Source organism: Pongo abelii, chromosome 13 (assembly GCF_028885655.2).
Source record: "Pongo abelii isolate AG06213 chromosome 13, NHGRI_mPonAbe1-v2.0_pri, whole genome shotgun sequence".
Taxonomy (NCBI): Eukaryota; Metazoa; Chordata; class Mammalia; order Primates; family Hominidae; genus Pongo; species Pongo abelii.
The window spans coordinates 21674534-21702268 of NC_071998.2; the positions used below are offsets into that span (position 1 = coordinate 21674534).

The following is a 27735-nucleotide window of genomic DNA, read 5'->3' on the forward strand; positions in this document are numbered from 1 at the left end:
CCTCCAATAACTGGCTTCTTCGCTTCTATGTATTTGCTATTCATAACTTGGCTTGCAAGTAGTTTTGGTTTGCCATGGCCCTAATTCCAATTCATGACATCCTTATTTTTTTCAGTTCCACTGGTAAATTCTCTCCACAATTCTTAGCTGAAATTCCCAGTCCATGGCCAGCCTGGTGATTGGCTGCCATTGGATCCAGTGTCTACTCTAGTCCAATCAGCTCTGTGCTGGTGGGTCAGATGGCTTAAAACTTGGCCACTTAAGCAACACAGTCCACGGGGAATGGGTTGCAGGTATTCTGGGGTTAATCAAGGGAGGGATTCAGAGTCACAGATTGTCTCAGCCACCGAGAATGAGGTATGAATCACATTGGAGGAGGTTATTACACAAAGAAAAAGATTTTATTGTCTTCTTAGTCAATATCCCTGGTGAAATTAGAGGCATAGCTTGAGACTGGTCACAGTGCAACACAGACCTTCAGGAGCTGCTTTGAGGACTGGCCTGCCCAGATGCCTGCTGTTAAGCCAGCAGCCCCCTCACTCCGGCCCCTGCCATCTTGACAGATGGAGCTGCCATGGTTTCAGGGACACTCGGCAGGGCATCTGGGTTGGTCCCTCCCACATGGACCTTGTAAAGTTGCTATTCAGGGGAACCTGGTATCGTTTCAGGCAAAACACAGAACCATATTAGCATTTCTAAGCCCCCTGCCCCGGTCGTCTCCCTGGAACATTTGGGCTTGTCACACATTCCAGGAGGGAGCAGCAGCTCAGCTGCAGCCACAGCTGCCAGGAACAGGCCTGGGCTCCCGCCCTGTGTGGGGGCAGGGCAGAGGCTGAGCGCTTCCTCTGGGGGCCCTGAGTAAGCTCACCCTCACCCCACCTCTCTGACTTCATCCATCCAAGGCCACTTGGCCAAGAGCCCAGGCAGGGTGAGGGGCTGTCTCCCAGACCAGGCCTGGGCTGCCTATCAGAGGTGGGGGAGGGGGAGCTTCAGGCCTAGCCCAACTCTCCAGAAACCAGGGGTAGCCTGCTGAGCTCTGAAATGCCAGAAGTTTAAGAAAAGAGGGACGGGGGCAAGAGGTGGTGGTGGTAGTGGTACTTTGCTATTTAAAGGTAGAAGAATGCGAGGAAGTAAAACTTTTTTTCTCCATTTGTTCTTTGGTGACCCCATTGGAGAATTCCAGCAGACATGCAGGATGACGTCATGTTTTACAACTGAGAAATCTCAATAATTCTGTAAAATGGAGCCCCTGCCTGCTCCATGTTCCTGATGGAAGCTGCTTTATATTTACGTGCTTAAAGCTGTATTTTATGTCACATTTAAATGAGGGTTTAATAATCTTAATTATCTATCAAAAGTAGATTACGACGCATGAAGGTCACATAAAATGAACTTCACTTCTCAGCATCACAAACATTTGGAATACAAAAAGTCCAGGGATGGATATTAGAAGTAAGAAAAGTACAAAAGAAGTTTGCTTAAAAATAACAAAAAATTAAAAAAAACGGATGCCCCCCCTCCCCCCAATCCAGATAATCGTGGTCTAGGTAACCATCGGGGTAAATGCTTCGTTTGCTCACTCCTGTAATAAGAATGAGCGCACGCAGAACTGTATGTCCAAGTGTGTGTGCCAGAGACGCTCACATGCATCACACACACAAGCACATACACCCACAGGGACAGACGCACAGCCAGGTTGTGGTTGTTCTAGGCACTTCATATCCACGTTCTTAAGTCTGTCACCTTCCCATTACATTTAACAAGTTACTTCTTTGGCGGCAGGACGTTTTCTTCGAAGAAGCCCTCATTGACAACATTCCCCGCTGGGAAGTATCTGGCCACCACAAAGGAGGACCCGTCACTTGCGGACGCCTTCCCCACGCCCATCTTCTTTGTGTTCTTCCACACCATGGCCGTGAAGTGTCCTGTAGGGGAACGGGCAGAGGGAGAGGGACACGGCTGAATTAGCAGAGCCTGAAGAAGGATGTGGCAGGGGATTGTTGAACCCCTGTACCATCTCGCCAGGCTCAGGTCAGCATGGTCTTCACAGACCCCCTGCAGGGGAAGGAGAGAGAAAACACTCTGACTGCCTGACTTCTTTTTTTTTTCCCCAAGATGGAGTCTCGCTCTGTAACCCAGGCTGGAGTGCCGTGGCGTGATCTTGGCTCACTGCAACCTCCACCTCCTGGGTTCAAGTGATTCTCCTGCCTCAGCCTCCCAAGTAGCTGGGACTACAGTTGCATGCCACCACGCCCAGCTAATTTTTTTGTATTTTTAGTAGAGATGAGGTTTCACCATGGTCTCGAACTCCTGACCTCAGGCGATCCACCTGCCTCAGTCTCCCAGTGCTGGGATTACAGGCGTGAGCCACCGTGCCTGGCCAGACTGCCTGAATTCTAAAGCAGGTCCTTTCCATCAGCCACACAGACCTTACCCACCTCACCACCTTCCAACAGTCTCCCAGAGATCACGACAAAGCCCAGTGGCCCCAACAATTAGGATGCCACTCTACTGCCTATTGCCTGTGTCTAACCCTGTCTCCAAGCTGCAATCTTGAAGCTCTCCAGTGATCCCCTTTTGTCTTCATCTTACTTGACACCTGAGGAACACTTCCTACTCTTCTCCTTTTCAAGGCACCCCTCCCCCTTTTGGTTTCTAGGATGCCACAGTCTCTTGCCATTCCTCTTGTCTCACGGCCTCCTCTTCCTCCTCCTCGCCCTCACTTATAGATATTGAAGGACCTGCACTTCCCAGGGCTCAATCCTGGGCTCGTTTTTCTTTTCCCTCTAAGCTCTCTTTAGGGAATTTCATCTTTCCCTGGCTCCCAAATTTATTTCTCCAGCTCAAATCTCTGCTCTGTGTTCCAGACATAACTAATTACTGGACATTTCCACATGGATGACTCACAGGCATCTCAGATTTATTTAACCTTTCCAAACCTCACTCCCAGTTTTTGTCCCCCTAGATTTATTCCTCTCCCAGTCCTCCCATCTCCATCAATGGTACCTCCATGCACACACTGCCAGGGGGGAGTCTGCATCCCTCCTCTTCGTCCTTTCCCCCACAACAACCTAGCATTCAGTCTTGAAGAATCCGACTCTAAAATGCATCTCAGGTCCACCCACTCCCAAACCCTTGGTCCCAACTGCAAACTTTTCTCACATGGACCATTGCAATAGCCTCCTGACTGGTTCTATGGCATCCACCTTGGCCCCTCAAATTCATTTTCTTTTTTTTTTTTGAGACGAGTCTCACCCTGTCACCCAGGCTGGAGTGCAGTGTCATGATCTCAGCTCACTGCAATCTCAGCTCACTGCAACTTCCACCTCCTTGGTTTAAGTGATCCTCCCACCTCAGCCTCCTGAGTAGCTGGGACTACAGGTGTGTACCACCATGCCCAGCTATTTTTTTTTGTATTGTTAGTAGAGACAAGGTTTCACCATGTTGTCCAGGCTGGTGTTGAACTCCTGACCTCAGGTGCTCTGCCCACCTCGGCCTCCCAAACTGCTGGGATTACAGGCATGAGCCTCATTTTCTACTTAGTATTCAGAGTGACCATTTTGAGATACAAATCATATCTATTTACCTCCCTGCTTAACAATCCTTCACTCGCTCCCCAATGCACCTAGAATGAAAGTGAATCCTTTGGTACAGTGGCCTCCTCTCCATTCCTTGAACACACCAGAGTATGTCCCACCTCAGAGCCCTTGCACATTTTTTTCTTCTATTTTCCTTCTTTCTTCTTCTCTTTTTTGTTCTCTCCCTCCTTTCCTCCCTCCCTCCCTCTTTCCCTTCCTTTTCTCTTTTTCTCTTCTCTTCTCTTCTTTCTGACAGGATCTCTGTCACCTAGGCTGGATGGAGTTCAGTGGCATGATCATAGCTTACTTCAGCATCTACCTCCAGGGCTCAGGAGACTCTCCCACCTCAGCTTCCTGAGTAGCTGGGACCACAGGCACATGCCGCCACTGCCGGATCATTTTTCAAAAAGTATTTGTAAGGCCGGGCGCTGTGGCTCATGCCTGTAATGCCAGCACTTTGAGAGGCCGAGGTGGGCGGATCATCTGAGGTTGGGAGTTGGAGACCAGCCTGACCAACATGGAGAAACCCCATCTCTACTAAAAATACAAAATTAGCCGGGCATGGTGGTACATGCCTGTAATCCCAGCTAACTGGGAAGGCTGAGGCAGGAGAATTGCCTCAGTTTCCCAAAGTGCTGAGATTACAGGTATGATCCACCACGCCTGGCCAAGACACTCTTCTGATGACCAACAGCTTCTTGTCCCTCGGTCTTAGCCTAAATATCACTTGTTCAAAGAAGTCGTTTGCAAACACCCTTTTATTTATTTATTTATTTTTGAGACGGAGTCTCACTGTCGCCCAGACTGGAGTGCAGTAGCGTGATCTCGGCTCACTGCCACCTCCGCCTCCCATGTTCAAGCAATTCTCCTGCCTCGGCCTCCCAAGTAGCTGGGATTACAGGTGCACACCACCATGCCCGGCTAATTGTTGTATTTTTAGTAGAGATGGGTTTTACCACATTGGTCAGGCTGGTCTTGAACTCCTGACCTCAGGTGATTCACCCGCCTTGGCCCAGCCAAGTGTTGGGATTACAGGCGTGAGCCACCATGCCCAGCCTGTAAACACCCTTTTATTTACCGAACATCTCCCTCCCAAGATATTCTTACCACACCATTTTTTTCCCCTATGTACCATTCTTCCCATTTGTGTGATGCATTTGCTTGATTACTTGGTTACTGTTTGGCTCCTTCACCAGGCTATGAGTCCATATGGGCAGAAGCCAAGTTTGTTTTAATCACCAAAATACACCCAGGACCTTGGCATAGCCTGGCACATGAAAAGTGTAAAATAAACATTTGGAAGAATGAGTGGAATTGATGAATAAAAGTAATACAGAAGATCCATCTTGGACTCCAGTTCTACCTTCACTAGAAGTGCAGCATTCTATGTTTTGAGGTTTTTGAGATTTCGACACATTACAGCCTCGTTCAAATCCTTCTGCTCTGAGACAAACATCTCAGTTCCTTTTCAAGCTACTGCTCCATCCTCCAGACACCACTAGGTCTTGCTGAGGCCTCTTAGCATCAGTCTCCCATTTCTCAGGCTTCCTGTCCTTCACTCGCTTGTCCCTTCAAGCTACGAATATAGCTTAGCTTCCAAATCTCCTCCCATTTGGGAGTCAAAGAGTTGATGCTGTAATGCATTCTTTGCTCAACGATCATAAATTCTTTTTTTTTTTTTTTGAGACAGAGTCTCACTGTGTTGTCTAGGCTGGAGTGCAGTGGCGCGATCGTAGCTCACTGCAACCTCTGCCTCCTGTGTTCAAGTGATTCTCATGCCTCAGCCTCCTGAGTAGCTGGGACTACAGGTGAGCACCACCACGCTCAGCTAATTTTTGTATCTTTAGTAGAGATGGGGTTTCACCATGTTGGCCAGGCTGGTCTGAAACGCCTGACCTCAAGTGATCTGCCTGCCTCAGCCTCCCAGAGTGTTGGGATTATGGGCGTGAGCCACCATGCCTGGCCTAAATTCTTTTTTCTTGGGGAGTAGCGGCGGATGTTCATCCCTTCCATCTTTATGGTTTAGCATTTACACAGATCAATGAGACATTTATTTTCTGTGTCACAGGATAGCATTCATTTGCTAAAGCAACACTGAAGAGATTGTTCCCTCCTAAATATCTGACTTATGATTGGGCAAGCTATGTGAGGGCACGTGCCACATCTGTTTTATTGATCACCATATACCTAGTGTTTAGCACCGGGCCTGGCACATAGTAGATGCTCAATAAACATTTGATGAGGAAAGGAAGAAACAGAGGGAGGGAGGGAGGAGGAAAATCATGATCAGAGTATCTAAGATTCCCATAGGGTGGTTAAGAAATAAAAAGGGCAACCACTTCACACCCAGTAGGATGGTTACTATGAAAAACAGAAACAAAAACAATAGAACATAACAAGTTTTGGCAAGGAAGTGGAGAAACTGGAACTTTTGTGCACTGCTGATGGGAATGTAAAATGGCACATCTGCTCTGGAAGACAGTATGGCAGTTCCTCAAAAAATTAAACATAGAATTGCAATGACTCAGCAATTCCACTTCTAGGTATATACCCAAAAGTACTGAAAACAGGGATTCAGATATTTATACACCCATGCTCCTAGCAGAGAGGTTGAATGATTGGCCCAAAGTCACATAGCCTGGCCGGGCGCAGTGGCTCACGCCTGTAATCCCAGCACTTCGGGAGGTTGAGGTGGGCGGATCACTTGAGGTCAGGAGTTCCAGACCACCCTGGCCAATGTGATGAAACCCCGTCTCTACTAAAAATAGAAAAATTAGCCAGGTGTGGTGGCACACGCCTGTAATCCTAGCTACTGGGGAGGCTGAGGAAAGAGAATGGCTCGAACCTGGGAGGCGGAGGTTGCAATGGGCCGAGACTGTGCCATTGCACTCCAGCCTGGGTAACAGAGTGAGACTCCATCTCAAAAAAACAAAAAAACTCACAAAGTCACACAGCCCAAGTGTCCATCAACAAATGAAAGGATAAGCAAAATGTGGGAGATATATATATATGTATATATGTGTATATATATGTGTATGTGTGTGTGTGTTTGTTTAACAGATATTATTCAGCTTTAAAAAGAAATTCTGAGGCCGGGCGTAGTGGCTCATGCCTGTAATCCTAGCACTTTGGGAAGCTAAGGTGGGTGGATCACCTGGGGTCGGGAGTTTGAGACCAGCCGGGCCAATGTGGCGAAACCCTGTCTCTACTAAAAATACAAAAATTAGCTGGGCATGGTGGTGGGTGCCTGTAACCCCACCTACTTGGGAGGCTGAGGCAGGAGAGTCGCTTGAACCTGGGAGGTGGAGGTTGCAGTGAGCCAAGACTACAACACTGCACTCCAGCCTGGGCGACAGAATGAGACTCCATCTCAAAAAAATAAAAAATAAAAAAATAAAAATAAAAAGGAGACTGGGCGTGGTGGATCGCGCCTGTAATCTTGGCACTTTGAGAGGCCAAGGTGGGCGGATCAAGAGGACAGGAGTTCGAGACCAGCCTGGCCACCATAGTGAAACCCCATCTCTACTAAAAATACAACAACAACAACAACAAAAAAATTAGCTGGGCATGATGGCGGGTGCCTATAATCCCAGCTACTCGGGAGGCTGAGGCAGGAGAATCGCTTGAACCCGGGAGGCAGAGGTTACAGTGAGCCAAGATAACACCATTGCACTCCAGCCCAGGCAACAGTGTGAGACTCCGTCTCAAGTAAAATAAAATAAAATGGAATTCTGACACGTGCTCTAATATGGGTAAACCTTGAAAACATGATGCTAAGTGAAATAAGCCAGACACAAATGGGCAGATATTGTATGATTCCATTTATATGAGGTAGCTAGAATAATTAAAACCAAAAGTAGAACAATGGTTGGGGTGGGGTGGGGTGGAGATGGTTTCAGGATGAAACTGTTCCACCTCAGATCATTAGGCATTAGATTCTCATAAGGAGCGCACAACCTAGATCCCTTGTGTGAGGAATTCATCATAGGGTTCATGCTCCTACGAGAATCTAACGCCACTGCTGATCTGACAGGAGGCGGAGCTCAGGCAGTAATCTCACTCACCCACTGCTCACCTCCTGCTGTGCGGCCCGGTTCTTAACAGGCCATGGGCCCATGCAGGTCCACTGCCCAGGAGTTGGGGACCCCTGGTCTAAGGGGTACTGAGTTTTAATCTGTGAAGATGAAAAGAATTCTAGAGATGGATGGTGGTGATGATTGCATAACAGTGCAAATGTATTTAATGCCACTGAACTGTATACCTAAAATGGTTAAAATGGTAAATTTTCAGTTATATGTGCTTTACTACAATTTCTTTCTTTTTAGACATGGCTTCACTCTGTTGTCCAGGCTGGAGTGCAGTGGTGCAATCTTGGCTTACTGAAACCTTCACCTCCCAGATTCAAGCGATTGTTGTGCCTCAGCCTCCCAAGTAGCTGGGATTACAGGCGTGTGCCACCATGCCTGGCTAATTTTTGTATTGGTAGTAGAGATAAGGTTTCACCATGTGGCCAGGCTGGTCTCGAACTCCCAACCTCAATCTGCCCACCTCAGCCTCCCAAAGTGCTGGGATTACAGGCGTGAGCTGCCGTGCCCGGCCTAGTTTTTAAATGTTTTTGTAGAGATGGGGTCTTGCCATATTGTCCAGGCTAGTCTGGAGCTCCTGGCTGAAGGGATCCTCTTGCCTTGGCCTCCCAAAGTACTGGAGTTACAAGAATAAGCCACCACACCCAGCCTATTTTACTAAAAAATTAAAAAAAGAAAGTGGGAGAGAGAGGAAGAGACTGGTGTACACACTCTTCTGGTTCTTTAGGGAAGAGACAAAGTCAGTCCTTCCCATTGCATCCTGTGTATGGTAAGGACGAAATAAATGTTTGTAGATTAAATTCTATTTTTTCCCCTGTAGTTAAACTCCATTTAAAACTTTTTTTTTTTGAGACAGTCTCACTCTGTTGCCCAGCCTGGAGTGCAGTGGCACGATCTCATCTCACTGCAACCTCCGCCTCCTGGGTTCAAGTGATTCTCCTGCCTCAGCCTCCTGAGTAGCTGGGATTACAGGTGCACACCACCACACCAGCTAATTTTTGTATTTTTGGTAAAGACAGGGTTCACCATATTGGCCAGGGTGGTCTCGAACTCCTGACCTCAAGTGATCCACCCACCTTGGCCTCCCAAAGTGCTGGGATTACAGGCGTGAGCCACCATGCCCAGCCATTTAAAACATTTTAAAACTTAGCTAAAATTTATTTCTTTGTCTACATTCACAGAGGACTGAAAGTTACTAAATTGTTTATGAAAATAATCAAATATAAACACAAATTCATACAGTTGACATGATACAATTGAAGCAAGAATGAAAAGAAAATAAACCCTAAGTACAATTATGCATATTTGCCACTATCTTTAAACTTGTATTAACTGCTGTTTAATAAACTCTGGTTTCTACCCAGAATAGAGGATAAAGACTGCTTGCCTATTTGCCCTTGGTTCTTAATACGTTTGGGTCACAGCTCCAGGCTCTCGGCAGCCTGGTGTCCCTACTTCTACAGGCCGTTTCCAAATGCTCAAGTCCTTTCTCACACTAGCCTGCTCTCACAGGAGACCACACGCTTGGGCCATCGACCCTCCCACTCTCTGTCTCCCAGAAAAGGAAGAAGCTGCCATTTATCCACTGGTTGCCAAGAAAATAATTAGACACAAAGTGCACATCAGCAGCATGAGTGCCTGTGGTAGACTTTTCCAAGCTGATGAGGCTGAGCAATCTTTCTTCTCGCGGGGGAGGTTTCTGTCTGCACAGAGGGAATTAAGCTATGGGTATTCAGAGATGAATTAAATGACACAACTTCCTTAGCAACCATCAAATACACACTGGTTTCTAACTCTAGTCCACTAACGAAGCTTCCTTTTTCTTTTTCCTAAAGGGATGACATCCTCTTTCCTGCTGTGAATCAAACTCCCTAGAATATATCTTTGAAAAACACACCAAATACGTCACAGTATATCCTCGCAAGGGAATAATGTGCAGAGGTAAGAAAGAATGAGCGAGCACTATTTGTATGCTGTGGCACAATCTCTGACAAGCATAAAACAGGTCATACGCTCTGACACCAGCATGCGGAAAAGGGAAAAGAGAACATTTATACACACATGCTGGTGTAAGCACAGGATAACTCCGGAATGATTCACAGGAAACTGGTATCTCTGGTTGTCTCTTGGGCGGGAAAGTGCTAGGGGTCAGGGCTGGAAAGAAAACTTTTCACCTTCGATAGCTCTCAGGGTTCATATCATATAAAAATATTATTCATCAGGAGGCTAAAGTGGGAGAATCGCGTGAACCTGGAAGGTGGAGGTTGCAGTGAGCCGAGATTGTGCCACTGCACTCAGCCGGGGCAACGGAGTGAGACTCGGTCTCAAAGGGAAAAAAAAAAAAAAAAAAAAATATATATATATATATATATATATATATATGTAAAATTCATTCAGAATACATAAAATAAACATACTCATTTAAACAGAATATATCAAAGTAATGATAAGACATTATTTCTCTTCACTCAGCACACAGCAGTGACTGACCAGCATCCTTCATCACAAGATGCTGGCCTGGCCTCGGTGGGGCTGGGGGTGGGGATGGATTATAGGGTATTTCTTTCTATTTTTTTGTTTTTTGTTTTTTTTGGAGACAGTCTCACTCCTCTGTCACCCAGGCTGGAGTGCAGTGGCGGGATCTTGGCTCACCACAACCTCCGCCTCCAGGGTTCAAGCAGTTCTCGTGTCTTAGCATCCCGAGGAGCTGAGATTACAGGCGTGCATCAACACACCCGGCTAATTTTTGTATTTTTAGTAGAGACGGGGTTTCACCATGTTGGCCAGGCTGATCTTGAACTCCTGACCTCAAGTGATCTGCCTGCCTCGGCTTCACAAAGTACAGGGATTACAGGTGTGAGCCACTGCACCTGGCCAAAGGGTATTTGAAAGGCTCTTTCACCTACAGCAAGGACTCAGGTTAGGGAATCCATGAACAGAGATGCAGCAAGGAGGAGTTGCAGACAGGGTCTGGGGGAGGCTGAGGCAGGATGGGCACAAAGATCTTTAAGGATCCTGAAAGCCCCCATTATGACACCACCCAAAATCTCACTCCTGTCTTAGGATCAGGCTCTGGCTGCCCCCAGGCACTGCCTGTTGGTATCTGGAACAGCACAAGGGCTGGCTGCTCTGGGATTTTCCTCTTTAGGGGTGGGGAGTGTAGGGCAATGAGTGAAACGAGTAGTCAGTGATTACGGAAAGTTGGGCTCTGACTCTTGTGAGATTCCTGTTTTGGAGTGGGAGTGGTGGAAAAAGCATCAGATCAGGGACGGAAGGCATGAGAAAGGCTGCTTCCCTTTTCTAGGCCTCAGTTTCTTCCTCTTCAAAATGGGTAGAATAAAGCCCTACTTTCTTTTTTTTTTTTTTTTTTTTGAGTCTTGCCCTTATCGCCCAGGCTGGAGTGGGCGATCTCCGCTCACGGCAACCTCTGCCTCCCAGGTTCAAGTGATTCTCCTGCCTTAGCCTCCTGAGTAGCTGGGATTACAGACACCTGTCACCACACCTGGCTTTTTTTTTTTTTTTTTTGCATTTTCAGTAGAGACAGGATTTCACCATGTTGGCCAGGCCTGTCTTGCTCTTGATCTCAAGTGATTCGCCTGCCTTGGCCTCCCAAAGTTTTGGGATTACAGGCATGAGCTACTGCGCCTGGCCAAACTCTACTTTTAAATGGTATCCTGATGCTTACGTGGCAGTAGAGGCACTTTTTTTTTTTTTTTTTTTTTTTTTGAGACAGAGTTTTGCTCTTATCACCCAGGCTGGAGTGCAAAGGCATGATCTTGGCTCACTGCAACCTCCACCTCCCGGGGTTCAAGTGATTCTCCTGCCTCAGCCTCCCGAGTAGCTGGGATTACTGGCATGCGCCACCATGCCCAGCTAATTTTTGTATTTTTAGTAGAGATGGGGTTTCACCATGTTGGCCAGGCTAATCTTGAACTCCTGACTTCAGGTGATCCACTCGCCTTGGCCTCCCAAAGTGCTAGGATTACAGGTGTGAGCCACCACACCCAGCCCATAGAGGCACTTTCTAATTACCACGTGGTGTGCACACACACACACACAGTGCTAGTTAATAACTTGCTCGGACACATGTCCGATTGCTGAAGAATCTTGCTCATGGGAAAAGCAAATCCAGAAGCTATGAAATAAGAAGTCTTCTGGACACCATCTCTATTAAAAGAAGACAAGGTCCTGCCTACACATCCTTAATCAATAGCAGGAGCTTGTTACTGCTCCCTCCCCACACCTTTAGGTATCCTTGCCCCAGAATCACCTATTCACACTCAAAGCCCTGCCAGCCTGGCCTGGAGTCCTGCAGGGGTTAGTGGAGAGGAGGAATGCCTCAGCAGATGCTTCTGCCTCTGCCCCAGAGTCCCAGGAACAATGCAATGCAACACGGTTGCAGAAACCCCCACCCAGAAGGGCGGGCAGCAAACCACAGGAAACGGTGACTGGCGCTGAGAACCTGTCACTTCCTGCTTCTGAAGCACCCCTCTAGAGGGTGGAAGGCCGCAAGGCTCTACTTGTGGGTGGAACAGGTGGGGTAGGAGGAATGAGGTGGGCAGAGAGTCCCTTTTTCTGTTTTCCTGGCGCCTTCTGGTCAGAGAAACTCCCACCCACTTCTAACACCATCCTGGGCCCCAGACGCCTGAGTCGGTTTTGAGGAAAGACAAGGAGCCTGGTGAGCCCAGCAAAAGGCAGGGGGAGCCCAGGGCACAGGGCGGCTGCCCAGAGGGACCCCGGGGCACAGGGCGGCCACCCGGAGCTTTCGTCAAGGGAAGCCTATGAGAAGGGAACATGGACCCACAGAAGGTTCTTCCCTGCACTTGAATCACGGGATCTCAGGATATCCCTTAGAAGCCACCTTCTCCCTCTCCCCTGGGAAGAGGGGACAGGAATTGACTCAAGTCCACACAGCAAAGGGTGCCAGAGCTAAGACTAGATCCAGGTTCTCTGCAACCCAAGCTCCTGAACTGCAAACTAGTGCAGAAAGGGGAAGGGAGAAAGCCAGAGAGGCCGCAAGGGTGGGGGAGGGTGGGGAAGGGTGTGGGGTGTGGAAGGAGGAGTGCCAGCAGCTTAAGCCTTCTCCTGATGGCCCCAGGGAGCCATGGCAGTTGAATCAGGAGAGCACCAGGGGCAGGGACAATTTTAGAAGTATTGAGGCTGCTGGGGAGCAGGATGGATTGCAGAAAACAAGACTAGACGCAGGGTGACCAGTTCAGGAATGAAGCTCCAAGCAGCTTTGGAAATCCAGTCTCCTATGACACACTCCAGGAATGGGAAGAGCTCTGAGCTGGTGGGGCAGGATTCAGCAGCTGGGGGCTCTCGGAGCAGAGCATGTAGCATGGGGAAGCTGGGGATGTAATGCGGAAAGGAGAGCTTTGGTCTCTGGTCAAGGTCAAGCCAGAGAAATATGGAAAAGATTAAACAGGAAGGAAAGGATTGATTTTTTAAGAGGGCTGGTTCCTCCCTGAAGTCAGACACCCAACCTGCATTGCTGCCCAGGGCCAGGCCACTGGTGAGACCCTGCCACTCACCGGTCCCCGAGGTGAAGCCAGGCTGCTGGAAGTTATAGTTCTTGATTTCACTGTACCATCTATCAGCCACCTCCTTTCCTGTGTGAAAATGACATTGTTCTAAAACTCAGCCACAAAATCCACCCACTCCCTATTCCCTGCATTTTCTCCCATCAGCCCCAAGCCACCGATGCGGCAATTAGACATCTGAGAAAGCCCCAGTCAGCTGACGCATCCTGGACGCTGCTTTGCAGACTCTTAGGGACTCCTGCCCATGAGCATGGCCAGGCTGACGAGTGGGCCTTCTGGGGGGCTGGGAAGAGCACTGGCCTGGGGTCAGGGAACCTGCACCTATCCCCCCCACCCACATATACTGACTTGCTGTGTAATCCTGGGCAAAGCCTTCCCTCTCTGTACCTCTGTACAATGAAAAGGTTGAATGCAATGTACTGCAAGGGCCTTTTTATGATGCTCCGAGTTTCTAGGAGACTATACTGTCATCTCACCCCATTTGCAGCTCTTGACACATCCATATTTGGAAAGACAATCAGGCTGATAAGCCAAGGATCTCCACTGTGGGCAGGAGGGACCTCAACTGGGGCATCCACTGTCCCCACAGGTGTTGATATGGGCAGGCATTTCCCTGGGAGCTGCTGCTCTCCGGGCCAGAGCCAGGAGCGGGGACCTCAGAGCAGTCAGGCTCAAATGTGTGCAAGAATCTTGTTAATGGGCAGATTCTGATTGAGTAGGTTTAGAGAGGGACCTAGGATTCTGCATTTCTGCTCCCACATGCTACTGCTGATCCATTTCCACACATCAGCCTCGCCTGGAGAGCATTTAACAAATACTAATGCCTGGGTCCTTCCTCAGACCAACTGTGTCTGTCTCTGGAGGAGAGACTCAGGCATTTTTTGTTTGTTTGTTTGGTTTGGTTTGTTTTGTTTTCTGAGACGGAGTTTCGCTCTTGTTGCCCAGGCTGCAGTGCAATGGCGCGATCTCAGCTCACGGCAACCTCCGCCTCCCAGGTTCAAGCGATTCTCCTGCCTCAGCCTCCCGAGTAGCTGGGATCACAGGCATGTGCCACCATGCCCGGCTAATTTTTCTATTTTTAGTACAGATGGGGTTTCTCCATGTTGGCCAGGCTGGTCTCAAACTCCTGACCTCAGATGATCCACCCACCTCGGCCTCCCAAAGTGCTGGGATTACAGGCGTGTAATCCCAGGCGTGAGCTACTGTGCCCGGCCTGGTATTTTTTTAAAGCTCCACAAAAGATTCCTATGTGCGGCCAGCGTAGGGAACCACTGTCTCAGAGACCGCTTACCCAACTCCCTCTCTACAGTAGAGATGGGAAACTGGGGACAGAGGAGGGAGTGACCTGCTCATGGCTCCCGAGGGAGGCTGTGCGAGGCTGGGATGGACCATGTTTCCTGAGTGCCTGGCTTCCCCGTCCTATGCCCTTCTCCCGGGGCCCATCAAGGGCCACAGCCTGGACTTGGGAAGGAGCCTGCACAGTGAGGGCAAGGCCTTGGAGGGAGGGGTGGGTAGGGGGTTCCCCAGGAGCTCACACATGCCTCCCAGTGGGGGTGCCAAGGACCATGTTGCACAGGAGCCCTGGCTTAGGCTGTGCTGGGGAAACCAAGAGGACTCGGGGGAACTCCCAGGAATGTGAGGCTGGGGAGGGAGGGAGTCATTCTCCCACTGGTGTTTGGAGAAAGCTTCAGAGATCCAGACAGCTCTCCAATATTCTTCCTAAAAAGCCACATCAGGGCCGTCAGGGCCAGAGGGCCAGGAAGCTCAAGAATGTCTGGGCAGTGTGGTGGGATCATTCCAGATTGAGACCTTGCATGGAGACATTGTCTTTTCCATTATTATTATTTTTTTTTCCAAAATGGAAAAAGCTCTATTGCTTTTCTCCTATTATAAAAGTAATACACCAGCACTACTGGTAGTGTATCACCAGTACAGTAAGAAAGTAAAATTTCTCGGGAAGAAAATAACATTTCTCAGTAGCTGGGGATGCTCTGGTGGCCACAGAATCAGGCTGAGATTCTGTACAAAAGCGGTCTGTCTCCCCAACCCCCACTCCTCGGCCTGGGAGCTTCTCCGAAAGTGGGGGCCTGGTCAGTCTGACTCATCTCTGTGTCCCTGGCACCCAGCACAGGCCTGGCACTGAGCCAGCCATCAGAGACCTTGTGGTGAACTGAAGTCAGCCTGGGAGCAGATTCAGAAAGCTCTGGTTTTCCTTTCCTTTCCTGGGCCTGTGGCTACACCACGAGGGTGCTGGGGCCAGGAGGCATTTGAGGAGGACTTGTCCTTCTTCCAGCTCCCGCAGAGAGGAGAGGAGCTGGAAATGCGACCCACCTGTTTGATCATAGGATGCCCATGCAAGGTTCTCCCCACACTGGCCGCGGCTGGACTCCGGGCTGTGCTTGAGGATCCTCGTGCTGGCCAGGGCCTCAGAATACCTGCAGAGTTCACAGCGCCTCCTCAGAGCAGGTGCAGTTCAGGGAACCCCCAAAGTATGTGCCCCAAGCTAGTGTGGCTGAGCTTCCTTCCCTGCCCCGGGCTCACAGAGGAGCACCACTCCTGCATGATTTCTGAGCCTCCCAGCAGTCCCATTCCACAGAGGAGCAAGTCGAGGCTCAGGGGAACTAAAGGGACCTGCCCAGGTGAGTGACAGAGTGGTTATTCAAGTGTGGTTGTATCTGATCCCAAAACCCGATTCCCGAAACCATGCAGGGCCCCCCAACCTTTTTTTTTCTTGAGATGTTGTCTCGCTCTGTCACCCAGGCTGGAGTGCAGTGGCGTGATCTTGGTTCACTGCAACCTCCACCTCCCGGGTTCAAGCAATTCTCCTGCCTCAGCCTTTCGAGTAGCTGGGACTACAGGCCCATGCCACCACACCTGGCTAATTTTTGTATTTTTAGTAGAGACAAGGTTTCACCATATTGGCCAGGCCAATCTTGAACTCCTGACCTCAGGTGATCCACCCGCCTCGGCCTCTCGAAGTGCTGAAATTACAGGTGTGAGCCATAGTGCCTGGCCACAGGGCCCCTTTGTGTGCTACAGTAGCAGCACACGAAGGGCCCAAGTCACCCGGATGTGCTAGGGGACTCACTGTTGAGCCTCCCGGTTGAGCTTCTTGCAGAGCTTCAGTGGGGGGACGCCGTGCTTCTGCCGGTACTCATTGTGGGCCTTCAGGACCTCATTATGAAACTGTTTGGAAGCTGGAATGATTGCAAAATGGAGAATGGCTCAGTGCAGAGAAAACACTCATCAAAAGTATAATGGCATGCTGAAAGCAACACCCAGCTCAAACCTTAGGCCATGTGGACAGGCTGCTGCTCCCCTCCAACACCTGGCACCCCAGCCAAGTGGCCCTGCTCCACGCCACTGCTCACCCTACCTGGCATTGCGCTCCACATCTCTGCACATCTAAAGCCCGTGGATCATGTGGGGCCTTATGGGCCATGTTAGGCATTTGGGTCTTTATCCAAGGCAACGGGAAGCCACTGAAAGGGAGCAGGGCAGGGAGCTCCATGTGTTTCTCAAAGACCTTGCTGGCTGCTGAGTGGAGGATGCACAGAAACACCGAGCAGATTTGGGGACCTGGACAGTCAGCAATAGGACTTCGGAAGTAAAATATCTGAAGGAGACCGGGTATCTCAGGCTGGACCTAGGGAGAGCAGAGGGGACTGGAATGGGCCAGAGCTGGGAGTCCAGAAAGAGGCCTCCTGGCTGGGGAGGAGGGCACCTATGCTGGGTGGGTGAAGCCAAAGAGACAGAGAGACAGACAAAGAGACAAGGGAAGGACAGCCCTGGGGAAGCAGAGTGTGAGGGCGAGTTTTAGGTGCTGATTTGACTGAATTAAGGAATACCTCGAGAATTGGTAAAGCATTATTTTGGGGTGTGTCTGTGAGGGTGTTTCCAGAGGAGACTGGTGTGTGAGTCTGAGTGGGGAAGATCTACTGTCAACGTGGGTGGGTGCCATCCAATCAGACAACCTGGGGACCCACACAGAAACCTACTGCAGGGGCAGAGCCACCGCAGTGTCCCCACTAGGGCAGTGCCTAGTGGAGATGTAGAAGTGCAGCCACCCCCAAGACCCCAGAACTGTGGAGCTACCAGCATGCAACGCCCGCCTGGGAAGGCTGCAAGCACGAGGCTTCCACCTGAGAGAGCAGAAGCCGGACAGCCCTAAGCCATGGGGGTGGGGCTGCCTGAGGCCCTGGGGCCCAACTCCCACTCAGCATGCCCAGGAGGCAGGAGAGGGAATCAAAGGGGATTATTCTCCAGCCTTAAGATTGAATGTTTTCCCTACTGGGTTGTGGACTTACTTGGGACCGGTTACTTTCTTTCCTATTTCTCCCTTTTGGAATGAGAATATCTATCCTATGCCTGTCCCACCACTGTATTTTGGAGTAGATAACTTCTTTTGATTTCACAGGCTCACAGCTGGAAGGAATATGTCTCTGGGGGAATTGTGCCTTGAATCTCACCTGTATCTAATTGAGATGAGACTTTGGACTTTGAGTTGGTGCTGGAACAAGTTAAGACTTGGGGCTATTGGGATGGAGTGAATATAGTTTGTATGTGGGGAGGATATGAGTTTTGGGGAGCCAGGGGCAGAATGCTTTGGTTTGAATGTCCCCTCCAAAACTCATGCTAAAATTTAATTGTCAATGTAACCGTGTGGAGGAGTGAGATTTTTAAGAGGTGATTAGAGGGCATTATCACAGGACTGGGCTCCTGGTAAAAGTATGAGTTTGGCCTGATCCTCTCCCTGTCTTGAGTGCTTACTTGCCCTTCTGCTCTTCCATGGGATAATGCAGCATGAGGGCCTCGCCAGATGCCAATGCCATGCTCTTGGACTTCCCAGCCTCCAGAACTGTGAGCCAAATAAATTGTTTTTTAATAAATTACCCAGTGTGTGGTATTCTTTTATAGCAGCAGAAAATGGACTAAGACGCAGAATAGGAGAAGAGTGTAGCAAAGAAAGTGGAGTTGGTGGGAGGGTGAGTGGTATGATCAGCAGGCCCAGGGCTGCAGTGGGGGAAGAGGTGAAGCCCATGCCCAATTAGGTCATGATCTCAGAAAGGGCGAAGTCAAGGAGGCTGTGGTCAGGGAGAGAATAAGTAGGTGAAGCCAAAAGCAAGCAAGATCAATAGTGAACAGAAGCCATACCAATTTGGATCTGAAATGATCCCCATCCATCCATCCATCCATCCAACATCGTCCATCCATCCATCCATCCAATATCTTCCATTCATCTATCCATCCACCATTCATCCAGCATCATCTATCCATCCATCCAACATCCTCCCTCCATCCACCCACCCATCCACCTAATATCTTCCATACATCTATCCATGCAACATTGTCATCCATCTAACATTACCCATCCATCCAGCATCATTCATCCATACATCTACCATTCATCCAAGGTCCATCCATCTGTCCTCCATTTATCTGTTCATCTGCTCTCTGAGTGCTTCCCCTGTGCCATGTCCCATATTGTGTGCTAAGGGTCCAGAGACAAGTCAGCCATGTGTTGCTCTCAAAGAGCTCTCATACGGAAGGGAGGCAGCCTTGTAAACAGACACTAGCCATGTGATAGGTGCCAAGATGCAGGTAAGCACAGGTGCAAAAGGAACTTGGAGATTAACCTAACATGGGATCAGGAAGGAGGCAACTCCCGATATGAGGCCCCAGAAATGTCTGAACAGGGGCTAGCCAGCCAGGCTATGATGAAGACACTGAGCACCATACTCAGGAATATGGGAGTTCCTTTCTGTGGAAATGGGGGTGAGTTGGATGGGTTCTGAGTGAGGGCCACAGAGGGCCCTTATGCTGAACTGGTCCCATTAGGCCACCGGCCTGTCCCTCAAAGACTGGCTGTGGGTAGTGGCAGGAAGGGTGTGAACCATAAAGGAAGTGCCACTCTCTTCCTCTGCCCCAGCTCACCTTCACCGGTGCCTTTCTTCTACTCTGCTGCCTTTCACCCAAGACTGAGGAGATGATGCAACAGGGAGTCCTCGTCCCTTTTCTCATAGCCAGATCTCCCATGTCTCCTGGGCCCTCAAGTCAAATCCCATGGAATTTCTGAGGGGAGGTGAGGGAAAGAAGACCCAGGGCTTGCCTTCAGGAGGGGTTGGGGGCTGCAGACCCAGGAGCTACAGACCCAGAAGGTAAAGGTAACTGCAGGTCACACTTGCATGGTGGAGCTGTCCATGGGCCTTCTGAGAAAGAGGAAGTAGACGCTTAGATAAAGAGTACGCGGACCAAGCTCTAGAACTTGGGCTCAGTGACGCTGTCCAGTGAGGTCCAGTCAGAGTAATGTGGGCAGGGCAGGGATATGGGGGCTCTGAGCCCCAGGATTTGTGAGGTTTTGGTTGACAGGCAGAGGTGGGGAGACATGGAGGTGGAAACTGATCATGGGGACAGGCATTAAGGCAGAGGGCGGAGCTACAACCTGAAGTATCAGGACTTCCTGGCCAACAGACGGACCAAGCCCTTGTCAATAGGAAAAACAAAGATTTCAGGTCTACAGTGGAGAGGAGAAAAGGCAGAGGTGTTGTTTAACATGTATAGAGTTTCAGTTTTGCAACATGAAAAAGTTGTGGAGCTCTGTTACATAGCAATGTAAATATACTTAACACTACAGAACTGTACGCTTAAAAATGGTTAAGATAATACATTTTATGCTATGCATTTTTACCATGATAAACAAAAAGATTTCAGGGTTAGCGTGTTAATGTGGTATTTGGGATAAGGAGTCAGAGAGGCTTTTAAAGAATATCTCACGGGGAAATGCCAGGGGCCATAGCAACTCATGGGACCTAGATGGGGGTCTCATTGACCAGTTTAAGAAGAGTCAGCTGGGTAGCATGGCCTCCAGGAACCCATGGGTTCTTGGGCCATGGGCTGCTTCCTCAGCCTGGTCCCTGCTTCGTGCAAGAGGCAGTGGTGATTTGAGGTGTGTTGAGGCTGGAAGAGGGGTCTAATGAGGAATTGGTACAAGGATGGGGGATGTTCAGCCTGGAGAGGATCAGCCTCTGGAAGACACGGTGGAGGCCTCTGATGAATTCTGGGGCCCCAGAAGGGAAAGCTGGGGCCGGTGGGTAGAAAGGCAGGATGACAGATTTCAGCTCAGCCTAAGAAAGATCTTTCCTAGTTAAAGCTTTCTGGTGACCAAAAGGAGCTACCTCACAAGGTAGTGAGCTCTCTACCACTGAAGGAATTCAGGCAAGTGAGCCCCTCTTGGAGGGACTCAGGCCTGATTCAGAGGACCTTCAAGTCCCTTCCAATCCTGAGATCCCATAAGGTCCTGCTGGGGTAGGAGTGAGAGGAGACAAGATGAACAACTGACCCAAGACGTGCAGGAGTTTCCCAAACAAGCTTCTCTCAGGAGACACTGATCAGAACGAGTGGGAGTGTGTGGGAAAGGGCCCGTATAGGTGACACCGCCAAGGTGACGGGGGTCCCCATCTGAGTGGCAGGGTTGTCCAGGCCCATCCTAAAGTCCCTTCTAGCTCCCATGTCCCGGACAGGCCACGGTGGGTCTCGTGGGACACCACGGGAGACGCATGAGGCTGAGTGGCACATGCAGTGGTGACCACAAATGCGTCAGGAAAGGAGGACTCCCTGGAGGAGGTGTTCTTGGCTCAGGAAGCATGAATGGAGGAGGCAACAGCACAGAAAGAGCCAGGATGAAGGGACCACGTGTATCCTGGGGCTCTGAAGAGGAGGGGGAGACAGAGGAGTAGGTGGCTTGCTAAGGGGAAGCCAGTTTAAAGGCAGCCTGAGTGCTGGGGTCAGTTTGCACTGGATCCCATAGTGCTGGAGGCCCTCAAGTCTCCTCGGCAGAGAGGGACATATAAGGCTGCTAAAAACTAGGTCACTGCACTCCCAGAATATGGGAAGTAAAAAGAAACAAAAGTGAAAGCTCCTGTGTCCAAGCAAAGCTCAATGCCCAGAAGCTGCAGCTAGGCACTGTGTCCGCCAACGCCAGGCTCCTGAGCCAGGGTTCTCTGGAAGGGGCCAGGAGGTCTTTCTGGTAATCGGTGGCGGGGGAGCCCTCTCTCCCCACTCCTGGCTGGGAGGCATAAGGGCCCCACAACCACACCTTGGGCAGCCCCAGGAGTCTCCTCCCGCCAGGCAGCCAGTCCTAGCCCAGGTGGCTCCTCTGAGAGGGCCTCCGCCCCAGGGAGGCAAAGTTATCAGTAGCAGCCACACCTAGCAAGAAGCACACCCCACCCCCACCAAGAAAAACCCAAGAATACAGATAAACATGAGGAAAAAAAAGTCAAAGAAAAGTCGTCCATCTCCCAGTTAGGCAGGGAGAGCCCTCCCAGCCACCCTATGATGGGGGAAGGGCAGGGATGACGTCCTCATTTTGTAGAAGGGTAAACTGAGGCTGGAAAGTCCACACGGCCTCAGAGTGCCAACCCTGACGAATGAGGAAGATGCAGGCTCACCCATCCCGGGCCTGCTTCCTCCTGCTCTGGCCATGTGCTGGGCCTACGCATGATCTTATTTCTCGCCATCTTCTGTGGCAGCTGCCATGGCCTTACCCATGTTTTTTTCTTTCAAATTAGGAAACTGAGGCTTGAGAAGGGAAGTTACCTGCCCAGATTCCCACAACTAGTCCAGATCCTATGCAAAGCCCTGTCCTAAGCCCCCAACCCTCCTCAGGGTCACAGGTGACAAAGGGAATGATGGAAAGAGACAGCAGGTGACTGAGGAGACCTGGGAGGGGGATCAGGCTCGAGAACAGCTGAGGAAAGCAGTAGAAGAAAATAGACAGGGGTGGCAGCTGCCTTCAGATCTCTGAAGTGAACAAAGGAGAGGAAGGAAGAGAAGAGAAGAACGAAGGCTTCTCAAGAGCCTCCTCTGTGCCAAGCCCTTTTCCAGCACACCTGGCTGAGGGACCCCGGGGGGAAATCAGGGACTGCAGAGTGCAGGTTACCAGGGGGCCAGACTTGGGACTTAAAATAAAGGTCAGAGCTGCTAAAAGCCCTGGGCCTGGCTCCCCAGGGCTGAGGGAAGGGGCTGGGCTGTCTCCGCTGGGGTGGAGGGTATAGGTGTCCTAGGTGGGGCTGTACTGGGTTCTTGAAGTTCCTTCTGGAGGCCAGGCCTCTACTGCTGGAGGCTCTGTAGAGATTCTGAGGAGAACCAAAAAAAAAAACAATAGCCATGCGTGGTGACCCATGCCTGTGGTCCCAGCTACTCGGGAGACTGAGATGGGAGGATCGCTTGAGCCCAGGAGATCGAGGCTGCAATGAGCCATGATCGCACCACTGCACTCCAGCCTGCGTGACAGAACAAGACCTCGACTCAAAAGAAAAAAAAAAAAAGATTCTGAGGAGGTCTATGCCCCTCCTCTACCATTTAAACTTTTGGCTGAGACAGGCTCTTCCCTCAGCGTCTTCCTCCTCTCCTGAGGCCTCCCTGAGCCCAGCCTGACTCACTCTGCCCTCTCCAGGCTCCTCATGAAAGAGCCAGTGACTGTCAGGGCCCAGGGCAGGAATTGTGAACAGGCCCCTCTGCCCCCTTGGCAAAAGGCTGGAAAGCGGCCCGGTTCTGCCTTCAGGGCAAAGCTGGGTTTGCTTGTTTATCAGGAAGAAAGAATAAAAAGTTGGCAGTTTAAGAAAAAAAAAAAAAAAAAAAGAATGAATTTCAGCTGGGTAGCTCCTGCTCTTTAAGCCGGTTCCGGGAATTTCAACAGCCAAATCCCCGCACTGCCTTTTACTGGCCATGCAATCTTGGACACGTTGCTTCAGCACTCTTTGCCTCCTTTCCCCGTACATAAAATGAGAACAGCAGTATCTACCTCACAAGGCTGTAGTGAGAGTTAAACGAATTAATCTATGTAAATGCTTTTGAACTGTTCTGGAATATAATGAACAGGTATTAAATGCCAACTGTAGTTATTATTATTACCATCGGACAGGGACAGAAACCTTTTGGGCTTTGGCTTTAGAAGAACCTGTTCCTGCTCCTTCTGGGTCAGGTCCCCTCCTGCCCTGCCTTTACATTGACGTTTGATGGCCTTTTTCAGTCCCTCTGAGCTCGGATATTTGCTAAGTGAATGAGTGAGTGAACAAATGAATGAGGTTCTCACCCCAGCACAGTGAAGGCAGGACAGGATTCCTCTCTTCATTACAGATGAGGAAACTGGGGTCTTTGGATGGTGGGGGGCACGCGGATTGTCCAAGGCCACACAGAGTCCACAATAGAGCCGGGTGTAAGAAAGCCCCTCCCTTTACCCCCTCCCCTGCTCCAAATCTCCCACACTTCCCACTTTACGAATTGCTTCCTCTTTTCCAGATGGCAAGAATGATGTCTATGAGGAGTTGCTCAATTGCTTACAGGAACAAGGCACCCCCTTCCCCCAAGCATCAGCCTCCCCTAGGCTGTCCCTCTCCACATAGACAGTGGTTGTAATTGAAGGGGAGGCAGCTGTTTTCCAGCCCTGCCTGCCTACTGTCACTCAGGCACATCCCTACCCCTCTGGGCCCCAGGTTCCCCATCTGTGTGTGAAGGAAGGATGACATCTGTGGTTTTCATAATGTCTTCAAAGCAGGGAAACCCTTCCTTTGAAGGAAACCTTCAATAAAAGCAACAGATGAAAATGAAACTGCTGGGGTTGGCCTGGCCCACACAGCCTCTCCCTGCAGAGGCCTGAGGGTCCCACTCAGTAGAAAACTCCTGGGCTCGTTGGTCCCTAAAGGCCTCTCTGCTCTGATTTCCTCTGGTGCTAGGTGGATGGAGGGACACTAATATTCTTAGAGCTGATGAGAGGGTGTGTGGAAATCCCCACTGGGCTAGAGTTCAGGCTGGCAGGGAGCAGGGTGTCAGGGCAAGTGGTCAGTGTGGGAGAGAGGACAGGACACCGTAGGGGAGTCAGAGAGCTGAGTACAAATTCATTGGTTTGCTTACTGGTCAGTGTGTGAGCTTGGGCAAGCTACTCAACCTCTGTAAATCTATAGAATGAGTTGATAATAACTGCCTGGCAGTGCTGTCACAAATATGGTAACAGAGAAAATACTGAGCTCTTTGCCTGGCATGCAGTTGAAGATTAATCATTGGTGTCACCAGTATTAGGGACAGGAGGCTTCCACTGAGCCCAAGGTCATTGCCTTTCTCTTCCTCACCACACTTGCTGCACACCAAGTCCCAGCAGAGAAACCACGGCTGGGAGCAGGACCTGGGAGTCTTCGATCACTAGGCCAAGCGTCTTCTGGAATTTCAACTGTGCCAGCTGTGTGATGATTTTACAATAATGCGTGTTATGCCAAGCAGCTCTGGGGTGTATCTGAGGTTAAAGATGAAAAACAGACTGGCTCCTGTGCAGTGAGGAGGAAACTGAGGCCCAGAAGGGGCAGGGGCAGATTCCTTATGATTGTCTTTACAGAAGCAGACACAGCCCCCTGAGTGCCACCTGCCCTATAGACACAGACAGCAGCAGCCCTGGGCTGATGGCCTGGAACTTCAAGGTTGGGCTTGCGTTGAAGGACCATGGGGCACGGGGTCACCCAGAAAAGTCATTTTCTTTTAGGGACCCTAGGAGAGCCAGATATTAATACTATTCTGGGGGCTCTCGGTTTTCTGGTTGGGGTGGGGGAGATAAATTAAATGCACGTGACTATGAGGGAGAAAGGCCTGGGTCAGAATTCTGCAAGGTCTCTGGGTGTGTGTGTGTGTGTTAGGGGTGGAGGTGGCCTCTGACTCAACCAGTTCTAACCTGCTTTCTGCCACTGGCCCCCTCCTCTCCTGAGTGACAAGTAATCTTCCTCTGAAACCTACCCAACCCTGCATCTCCAGGCATGGAAGCCATCATCCCATCGTGCAGGCCTCTGACCCTCCCCTCTGCTTCACGATAAGTTGTCACCAAGTCTGCCCAAGGCCACCATCTCACAAATCCATCCCATCCTTCTCTCCAGCCTCCACCCTGCCCTGGATGCCTCTGTCATCTCCTGTTTCTGTGACTGCGGCAGTCTCCCCCATCGTCCCTCCACCTTCTCTCCATCCATCCGATCTACCCTACACCCTGGCAATGCTCTAGTTACGCTGCTTTCAGATCAGTGCCTTTCCATGGCACCCCAGGTTCCATAAGATGAAGTCTAAATTCCCAAGACCCTCTGGGATTTGACCACCTCCTCCAGGAGCCCTCACCGGCTCCCATGCGGAGCAGTCTCCTCACCTTGAGCTCCCACAGCCCTTCACCAGCACCTGTCTTGTGGTTTGGATCATTTTCCACCTCTTACTCAAGCCAGATAGTGCCTGTCTATCCCCTACATAGCTTTATGTATTCCTTTCACAATCCAAGTGCATGCACGCCCCAGCACTGGGTCCACAGCTTGATACAGAGCTGCTAGATAGTGCAAGGGAGGGAAGGAGGAAGGGGTGAACAGACAGAAGAATGGGCACACAGCTGAATATGAGCAGTTCTGGAAAACCGTGCCTTACATAAGATGCCAGAAACAACTGATTAAGATGTAGCCTAGGCTGGGCACACCTGTAATCCCAGCACTTTGGGAGGCTGAGGCAGGCAGATCATGAGGTCAGGAGTTCAAGACCAGCCTGACCAACACGGTGAAACCCCGTCTCTACTAAAAATACAAAAGTTAGCTGGGCGTGGTGGCGCACACCTGTAATCCCAGCTACTCAGGAGGCTGAGGCAGGAGAATCACTTGAACCTGGGAGGCGGAGGTTGCAGTGGGCCGAGATCGCACCACTGCACTCCAGCCTGGGCAACAGAACGAGACCCTGTCTCAGAAAGAAAGAAAAAAAAGTAGCCTAAGGGAATTTGTGGATTTTCTCCTAAATCTACAGAGAAAGGAGTTGATTTCCCAAGCAGATATCTCAAAAGACTCGCTCTCATCTGCCATACTTTTGCCCCATCACCACCTGTCATCCTGTTAACTAAATGGCAACCCATTACATCACCTTTCCACACTGTGAAGAACCCCAGGGCTCATAAGGCCACCCTCATTGTACAGACGGAGAGGAACAGAGGGAAGGAGGCTTGCTCAGTATCACACAGCCAGTGATTGGCTGGACCAGGGCTGAAAGCCAGACCTGCCTCTACAGCCTAGGAAGGCTGCTTAGGACCAAGGCCAGGGAAAGCCACTTGCGCCCAGCGCTGGCATCTCCTGAGTCCAGATCTTGGAGGACAGATCCTAGAAGGGACCTAGCCTTACTCATCTGAGGTGGACAATCCGGATGAAGCAGGACTTCTGAATCCTGTTCAACAGCTGTTCTCTAAGAGCCTCCTGTGAGGCAGGAGCAATGCTGAGATAAACACGGCCCCTGGCAGCCAGGGATGAGGACCCGGTGGGAAGCAGGTCTATGGCTGAACTCTTGTCCCCGGCCCACTACAGGAAGGGCTGCAGCGAGGAAAAACCAGGTTGGGCGCTGCCTCCAGGGGGAATCACAGATGGGCTCCAGCCCAGGAGCTGAGCCTAGAGGGATGGGGGGATTTTCAGGCTGAGAGTGGGGGTGGTGAAGGCCCGGCAAGGAAACCCAGGGGAAGGGACCTGTGCACCAGCCTCTGGACAGCTCTAGTGTAGGGCGCAGGTAAGGGCTGGGAACCCACTCCCAGCGGCCCGAAGGCAGGACTGGAGTGTGTCCTTTCACTCTGAGGACAATGGTGAGGAAGGTGTTAGGGAGCGACAGGAGGAGAGCTGCGCTGTAGAAAGTTCATCCCGACAGCCACACTAGAGAGGATGGGGTGCCCCAGGAGAAAGGGAGTCAGACCGAGCCCAGCACACGGGGAGCCCGGCACGGCACGGGCGCTCAGGAGAGAAGGAACAACAAATGGATGAGGGGTATGCTCAGGGCTGTCCTCGGGACAGCCAAGCGGGGCAAACTGCTTTGCAGCGAGAGCTGTTGTCACACTTTGGTGACTTTTCCAACTGTTAACTCTGGCCTCCTGAAACAAAGCAGAAGCCACGCCTTGGCGGGCCGCGGCGCGCAGCCCCTCAGGGTCGGGAAGCCCAACTTGGCGCGATCCCCTGATCTCCGGCGGGGGCCTCCCTCGGGCTCGCCTTCCCCCCGCGTTCCCCGGAAACAGCGCCAGGGCGCTCCGCCCGCGCGCCTTCCACCCGCATCCCGGGCTCCCGCACTCCCCAGGACCTGGCTTGCGGCGGGCGAGGGAGACGGCGAGGTCCGGGAGCGCGGGGTTCCGAACCATTTTGCAGCGGGCGAGCCCGCGGGCTCACCTGACTTGCCCATGGCCGGCTCTGCGCGCTCCTCGCTCCCCGCGGCTGCGCTGCACTGCGCTCCCCCGGCCCAGCGCCGCCCCAGAGCCCTGGACCGGGCTGATGCCGCGGCCCCTCCTCCGGTGCCGCCCGGCCCCCGCCTTATAAGGAGCGACAGCTGAGGGCGGAGGCGCCCGGGGCCACCCTGTGGGCCTCCCGGAAAGCTCACCCCTGGGAAGCAGCGCCGCGACTGCCGAGGGCTCCCCGGATGCGGCCGCGGGGCCCAGGCCTCCTGGACCCCACACCGAGCTGTCCCCTCCCGGGGCGCGTGGGGAAGCCCCCGCCTGCTGGGCCC

The 27735-nt window shown here is 51.1% G+C and overlaps 1 protein-coding gene across 1 annotated transcript; it reads right to left on the reverse strand.

The window, feature by feature from the left end:
* Window positions 1-382: 382 nt before the first annotated feature.
* GLIPR2 (GLI pathogenesis related 2) lies at window positions 383-27658 on the reverse strand. The gene is made up of 5 exons (XM_002819628.6): window positions 27402-27658; window positions 16295-16403; window positions 15538-15641; window positions 13198-13275; window positions 383-1925 (listed from the first exon to the last, which is right to left on the reverse strand). The coding sequence occupies exons 1-5, from the start codon at window positions 27412-27414 to the stop codon at window positions 1765-1767; spliced, it is 465 nt and encodes a 154-aa protein (XP_002819674.1). The 5' UTR covers window positions 27415-27658; the 3' UTR covers window positions 383-1764.
* Window positions 27659-27735: the final 77 nt, after the last annotated feature.